This window comes from Haemaphysalis longicornis, unplaced genomic scaffold (genome assembly GCF_048455015.1).
Source record: "Haemaphysalis longicornis isolate Haplotype H1 unplaced genomic scaffold, Haemaphysalis longicornis Haplotype H1 scaffold_2, whole genome shotgun sequence".
Lineage (NCBI taxonomy): Eukaryota > Metazoa > Arthropoda > Arachnida > Ixodida > Ixodidae > Haemaphysalis > Haemaphysalis longicornis.
The window spans coordinates 202,776,476-202,783,960 of record NW_027526295.1 but is presented as its reverse complement, the minus strand read 5'-3'; the positions used below and the strand labels follow the sequence as shown (position 1 = coordinate 202,783,960).

The window sequence follows — 7,485 nt, the reverse complement described above, 5'->3', positions numbered from 1 at the left end:
ATACGAGATTATGGGATCGTAAGGTGAATGATATCATAGGCTTCAACGATATCATTGAGATATCGTAGAAGCTCATCGTAGTAGCTCATCGTATACGTTGGATCATACAAGTCGGATCGTTGCAAGCGATGTCGTTCGAGTTTATCGTACAGATTTCGGTGGGGTGAGCGACAATATGTATTCGATGTGTGCGTGTCATACAAGCGTTAAATGCGCAGGTGTTGATATTGTGCTGTGAATGTGCTTAGATCCTTGCACAGTAGAATACGCAAAAGAATACTTGGAAGCTGCTGCCTTTTCCCTTTTATTTCATGTCCCGCAGCAGGTTGGCCACATATCCGTTAAATGCTTTCAGCCGCTTCTCCGTGGTAGCTTCACTGTTCCGGTGTTTCATGAAGTAACCATGGGCACCTGCACAAAATGGAAAAAGAGAAGGAGCAGAGAACATGTGTTTAGAGGGTGCTCGTGAACCTTTTGGGTGTGTCTGACCCATTAATCAAGCGATATTACATACATGCTCAGTTAGTTGTACCACCTGTGAAGACTTTCCATGGTCAAATGAGGCTACTCTTCACAACTGCAGAAGCTGTGCTTACACACAATGCTATGACCACCAAACATCGTTGGCCCACACTTAAATGCAAGATTCGTCACATGTGGAGATGTGTCCCTTATTATTGTGCTAGCGCACTTGAGAAAGGTGTGGGGAGGGGCACCTAAGAAAAGCCATGTTTCTCTTAAGCTTCAAGAGCTTGAGCTCACAGCATGGCTGCAGGCCGATGCTAAGGTACGAGGCGCAAGCCTATACCAGCACATCTTATATTGAGCACGGACCACCACTTGGACATGGCACTTGCCTCACGAGTTTATGTGGATGCTATGTTGTGAGAACAGTGCATTCACAATACTGTTTATTTTTCCCCTATTCCTGATCTTTAATAATGTGCAAGAATTCCAACTACAATATAACAATTGAATCAAATAATGCAATATTTCATTTCAACTCAAACCAAATAAGACCTGGTGAAATGTAACAGCAAAATAAACGACGAGGGACACAGAAGAAAATTCACAAGACGAGCACTTCTCTGTCCCTCGTTGTTTATTGCGCTGTTACATTTCATCATGAATTTGTACCAACTCGCCCAAATTTCCATTTTGTTTGAATAAAACCATTTGAAAATTACGAACGAGAGTTCTCTCCACTTGGGCTTTCCTGCACTGCTTGAGTCACAAACAGTGAAACGGTGATGGAGCATTTGATAACCACCTCTCATCTCCTTAGTATTATTGGGCCAGCTCTGCCTCTCTGGCCATAACGCAATTCACAAAAACCGCAACAGTGAAATAATGGGAGGCAAAACCAACATGTATCAGAGGCAAGGGCCCGATATATGAGCCTAATGTTTGCAGTGACTTCTCGCTGGAATAAGTTGAACGAGTATTTGATGACACTAGATGGTGGCTAAAACAAACCATTGCAGTCTCGAAGACATCAAATAACTTTGCATTTAAAATAAGAATCTATTGCTGGGAATTCGTCACAGCTCTCAAAAATAAAGGAATTGCATCGCATATGACCCTCCTTCTCATGAAAATATGGATCGTGTTAAAGCTTACAATCTATCACTAAATGTATTGTTCTTCTAGGACACCTGCTTCAACTGTTCGTGGCAAGAGCCGAAGGACTGTATGGAGAATGTTTTATCCCCTTTAACATGCACCAGTTGTTGCATCTCGGAAACTGTGTGGAAAATTTAAGACCGTTATCGGCTTTCTCCGTCTTTCCCTTTGAGACGGGAAATAGAAGAATTGCAAAAATGGTGAAGGCAACAAAAGGACCTCCTTATCAAATTGTGAAAGAGTTGTTCATCAGGAGCTAGAGGTTATGCTTCATTCATCACCTCTAGCCTCAAATGTGCAGTTCTTCTGTGAGCAACAATTACGCAATGCTCTTACCACGAAGAAACACACAATGCAAATGGGTAAGTGCAAACAAACAACTTATTCTTTGGAACACCTCCAACAGCTTTACAGAAAAGAGAAGAAACAAACACTAAAAAAATAGCGGGGGGGGGGAGGAGGAAGAGATTTAAGGCCAGAAATGAGACGACGAAATACAGAAATTTTGACTCTGAACTATTCAAGTTGAATGCGCAGAAGCCTAATCATCAGAATCTTCTGCGCACACCCGGATTTACAGGGGCCAAGGTGCATCTTTTAAAAGGACAGTTTTGCAACAACCTTAAGACTATGACGCGTGCTCACGTATTCTCCGAATGTGCCTGATCCCATGAAACTGGACTTCACAATTTTTCTTTTCTGCAGCTTGGGTGATCTGAACAAAACCTTGGCCTGCTCAAATAAAGCCTTCTATCCACACACTTTGCAGTGTGCGGCCAAGTTTCCAGGCCTGCTTGTCCGCTCACCTGTGTAGCGGGTGCTCCCTGAGCCTGGTGTTTAAGCACCTGCCTGGGTGTCCAATACAGCTTTTTTTGCAGTTCAAGGGGATGCAGTAGACAGCGCCAACAGAGCATCAAACAAATTTTGTTTTCTGCTTTGTGTCACACTGATATTTTCGTGCCGTGTTTCCATCCTGATTAACCCTCTTACAAAGCCCTTTAATTTGATGGGGGCTGAGAAAACGACTCCAGCTTCTAGCTACGTTTTTAGCTTCTTTATCTTGTGTTAAAGGACTTTTTTTAGGGCTTGGAGGAAACAGCCTGCAGCAATGCTTCTCTTTGCTAGCTTTGGATGTCCAGAGTCAAAGACAAGCTTAGGTACCCCCCCCCCTTCGGTAAGACCCGCACGTGTTGGATGCTCCAAGATGGATTTGAATGTCTAAATACCTCAGCCTACCACTGTCAGGTGTCTCATGTTTGAACTGTAACCCCTCAAATGCAGTATGAAAGTGCTCAAGTATGGCAAAAAGCTAGTAAAGAGAAGCATTGCTGCAGGCTGTTTCCTCCAAGCCCTAAAAAAAGTCCTGTAACTGTAACAGTGGCCACGCTTAAGGTCTAGTGGGTTTCCCACGCAAGTTCTTGTGTCCACTGCCTAGAAGTGCTGAAGGGGGTAAAGCCAAGCAAGGGCCCAAAGAACAGCAGAGAAAGAAAGTTAGCCTGTACATACACAAGATAAAGAAGCTAAAAGCGAAGCGAGAAGCTGGAGTCGTTTTCTCAGCCCCCATCAAATTAAAGGGCTTTGTAAGAGGGTTAATCAGGATGGAAACACGACGCGAAAATATCAGTGTGACACAAAGCAAAAACAAAATTTGTTTAATGCTCTGTTGGCGCTGTCTACCGCATCCCCTTGAACTGCAAAAGAAGCAGTATCGGACACCCAGGCAGGTGCGTAAACACCAGGCTCAGGGAGCACCCGCTACACAGGTGAGCGGACGAGCGGGCCTGGAAACTTGGCCGCACACTGCAAAGTGTGTGGATAGAAGGCTTTATCCGAGCAGACCGAAGTTTTGTTCAGATCACCCAAGCTGCAGAAAAGGAAAATTGTGAAGTCCAGTTTCATGGTATCAGGCACATTCGGAGAATACGTGAGCACGCGTCATAGTCTTAAGGTTGTTGCAAAACTGTCCTTTTAAAAGATGCACCTTGGCCCCTGTAAATCCGGGTGTGCGCAGAAGGTTCTGCGCAGAAGGCTTCTGCGCATTCAACTTGAATAGTTCAGAGTCAAAATTTCTGTATTTCGACGTTTCATTTCTCGCCTTAAATCTCCACCCCCCCCTCCGTTCTTTATTTAGTGTTTGTTTCTTCTCTTTTCTGTAAAGCTGTTGGAGGCGTTCCAAAGAACAAAAAGTTGCTTGTTTGCACTTACCCATTTGCGTTGTGTGTTTCTTTGCCTCCATCCTTGTATCATAAGCCTAAGCAGTGCATTTATCTAACCCAAGCGTGATATGAACAACTAGCCCAGAGGAGTGCTTTAATCAGTTTGAAAGCATTGATGGTGGTTGTCGAAAGAGATTGTGTGATAAACTGCAACATCGTCTGCGAAGAGATGTGCACGGGAAGATATGCAACATGGAAGATGATTAAAATAGATTTAAAACATAGAGGACCAAGCACACTGCCTTGGACGGCATCAAAATTAATGGGGGCAAAAGAAGTACAGTTATTAGCAGACGTTAACTTAAAGGGGCATTAAATAGGCTTCCAAAGGCAGTCGTTTCAAATACAAAATTGCTAGACGACATGTTCACGACAACGTATACCAAATTAACACCTCTGCGTAAAGCGAATGTAGCACAAAAGTGCAAGAAAGGTCTTCGCTTCTTTCCTTGTTTACCTGACAATCCTTGTCGCCATTCTCACACACTCTGACGTAACTTTGCGACTCTGAGGCAGCCTTCACGGCAAAGCTGGTGCTGAACACTACAGCGTTGCTTTTGGTGGCTTTCCTAAAATCTGCAGTTAATCAGCGTTACCAGCTGTGGGGGAAATGCGGGTGCATGTTTCGGCGGTTCCGCCGAACGGACTACAGCACAGCTATCTTTAGAGGAACAAATGTCGATCGTCGCCATCCGTTACACGAGCTTAGCTGAGTTTGTGGATATAGTGCATTGTTTGCAAAGTATGAATAACACCGAAAAACACGGAGAGTCTCTGCAGGTGGAATCACCGCTAGAAGTGTGACCGCGGCAAGCATCTGCCTGCACGGTCGACAAGGACCTCGCTGTGCAGTGTATACGCGATATGGCATGAACCGCAGCAGTTAAAACTTGTCACTGCCCGCCAGAGCGGGACTATTGCTGGAAATCAGTTTACAAATGCATGAAAGCGGGAAATCGTGCAGTGAAAGATTGCGCTGGTAATCGTCATCAGCTCAGCTTCGTAAAGTGGTGACTGAATAACTGCGGCGATGCTAAGCCTTTTCTGCGCAAGCTAGAGGGACCTGCTCGCTGCAACAGCACCACCTGCAAGAAATGCTAGCGAACCGCCAATCGTAGGTGGAAATCTTAAATTATAGTCACCAGCGAACATGTTGTGTTTGGGACCCCCCTATCTGGCCGTCAAACACTCATTTCCCCCACATAGAAACATTTTAAAAGGATTGCGTGGCTTGATTCCATGCGAATTAACACTTTAAAACAAAGTTCGATTTCTCTTCCTGCGCCTCCAGATTCTCTTGAATATCCCCACTAACCAATAACATGCTTAAAATGCACAGCACTGCTTCACGAAAATGTTTCCAATAACCAGAGGCTACAACACTGCTAACAGGTATACATCATGACAATGGAAGTTTGCACAACGTGCAATAACTAACCTGCAAGCACATAATCGGTGGGTGCGCTGAATGGCAGTAGTGCCTGGGGCCGAGGAAATGACGTGCGTTTGAAGGGGTGTGCCGAGTGACTTGGTGCCAGGTGACAGACGAAGGAATGGCTTTTCCTGGTGGCGAAGCATACGGAGCACCAAGGGAAGGCCGGCCGCAGCTTAGGTCCAGCAGGTGGAGTGTTGGTTGGCAGGGGAAGCCCTGGCGAAGCCTTTGGAACTGGACTGACACGCAGCCGACCCAGGACAGCCAGCAGCAGCACCTGAAGGTACACGAGCTGTGAGTGCACAGACAGTAGTTGAAATACAAGAGAAGGCCACGCAAAGATCAAATGCTTACACCAAGCGGATTTGTAATCGCCTAAGGACATTAACCTTCAAGGCAATAATAAGAACATTCCAGCAACATCCAAAGTGAAATTTAGGTCACACTAAGGATGTGTTTATTAGACACGCCAGTAATGCGATTGGGGTATTCATGATATATCCAAAGCTTACCGCTACGCTAATTTGCATTGAACGCATGCTAGCACCTTATATGGGTCCATAGCTTTCAATAGGGACTAGTGTGTGCTTGTTGAGGATCCTCTATTGCATTGCCTAGCTTGTCTTTGCAAGTTCGATTCTCCAATATAAATCGAGTAGAGTGCGGGCCTACAGTTTCCTTGTTAGTCTCTGTATGGCCTGCAATTTCGGGATATTAGGAAGTTGACAACTCGTTTAACTTTCATCACTAATTTACAACAATGCAGATGCCTCTAATATCGAGCCCCACAGTTCCCGCGAGCTGCTCCTACGGAATCAAGTGCCCGCTTTTTCGCATGTACTTCCAGGGCACCTGCTGCCCACGTTACTACATCGTATACCGCAGGCATTCCCGAGTGTGTACTGATCACAGCGTTGTGCCGCTCACGCGAAATTTCGACGGGATCTGCAGTCGCGAAGGCAGATTTTGGTAGACACATAACGCAAAAACGCATAGGTGTTAAAGAACCTCGCGTGATGTCTAATAATTAGCAGCCCTCTACTACAGCACGAGCGTCGTAGTTCAGCTCTAGCTTACGCGTAATTTGATGCTGACTGCCGCGGAAACCGTGGACAGGTAAATCCAGGTCGCCCAGCAAGTACGCAAGTCTCCTAGGATTTCAGAGAAAATGAGATGGGGGTTTAGTGAACCGCTGACCCATAAACACCAGAAACCGTTCCAAACAAGTACAGATTTATAAAACATGCCTACTTACCCTAGCAGAAACGATGTTTCCCACGTAAAATCCTTCTTCACTGTCGTCTTCACTTTGCGAACACCAATACACTTTGTTCGGAAGCAATCCCATCCTTTTGACGCGGTCTTTTGAGGCGGGCGGCGATGATCGTTCTTCCAGTGCCGGTGTTTTCAACACATGCGTAGGTTGGAAGGACTGACATCGCGCAATAAAACTTCTATAAGTATGATTTCAGCTGGAAATCTGCAGATAAAACTGAAGAAATGCCCGCCAGCAACTCTAAGCACAACATGGCACAGCACAAACGCGGGATTCACACACAATGTGAGACATAGTTGCCAGGCTGCAATAGCAGCACCTCTAAGTTTGACGAAAGTCGTGTTAGTACGGGAATATCGGCAATAATCTTTCCCTTTCTGAAAGCTATAACAAGTTTATATCTTCAAATTGAGGTTTTCATACGCAGAAGTACATAGCAATGAAAGACCCTGACATATTTACACTGATGTTAAAGTAGTTTCGATAGTTTTGACGGCCTTTATTCCGGTTAATTCTCGGCGGTTTCTTTTCATTTTTTCAGAGAAAGAGACGGAACAAATCGCCAACGTTGACGTGATTGGAAGTAAAGAACAAGCGCTTACCCTTGTAAAAAAAAAAAGCTATTAAATTCCGCACAGACAAAAAAAAAAAAAAAAAAGATTTGCTGAGATTCGAACTAACGACTATCAAAACGTGAGTCGCGCATTCTACCACTGCGCCACTCTAGCAGCTGGTTTTAGACAGTTAAGAACGTAGTATAATTACCGAGGTGTCAACGGATATTGTTGCTTGTGTTTTGTTTTGACTGTAGTTTAGACATTTCGGCAGTTATAGCGCTTGCTTCTCTAGCACCGATCTTGCTGACAAGGCCGAGTATGCTAGTGGTACAAGCGATTTAGCCAAAGCTCCCTTATGCAAGCGACGGTTGCCACGAATGA

General features: G+C 45.0%; 1 protein-coding gene across 3 annotated transcripts; it reads right to left on the bottom strand.

Moving 5' to 3' along the window:
- Nucleotides 1-280: 280 nt before the first annotated feature.
- On the bottom strand, nt 281-7,112 carry LOC144169798 (uncharacterized). Of its 3 annotated transcripts, XM_077699159.1 has the most exons (4): nt 6,527-7,112; nt 6,349-6,422; nt 5,278-5,548; nt 281-411 (listed from the first exon to the last, which is right to left on the bottom strand). In XM_077699159.1, the coding sequence occupies exons 1-4, from the start codon at nt 6,617-6,619 to the stop codon at nt 391-393; spliced, it is 459 nt and encodes a 152-aa protein (XP_077555285.1). In that variant the 5' UTR covers nt 6,620-7,112; the 3' UTR covers nt 281-390. The 3 variants fall into 3 exon arrangements, with proteins under 3 accessions (XP_077555285.1, XP_077555283.1, XP_077555284.1); XM_077699157.1 differs by lacking the exon at nt 6,349-6,422 and having other exon boundaries at nt 5,278-5,563; XM_077699158.1 differs by lacking the exon at nt 6,349-6,422.
- Nucleotides 7,113-7,485: the final 373 nt, after the last annotated feature.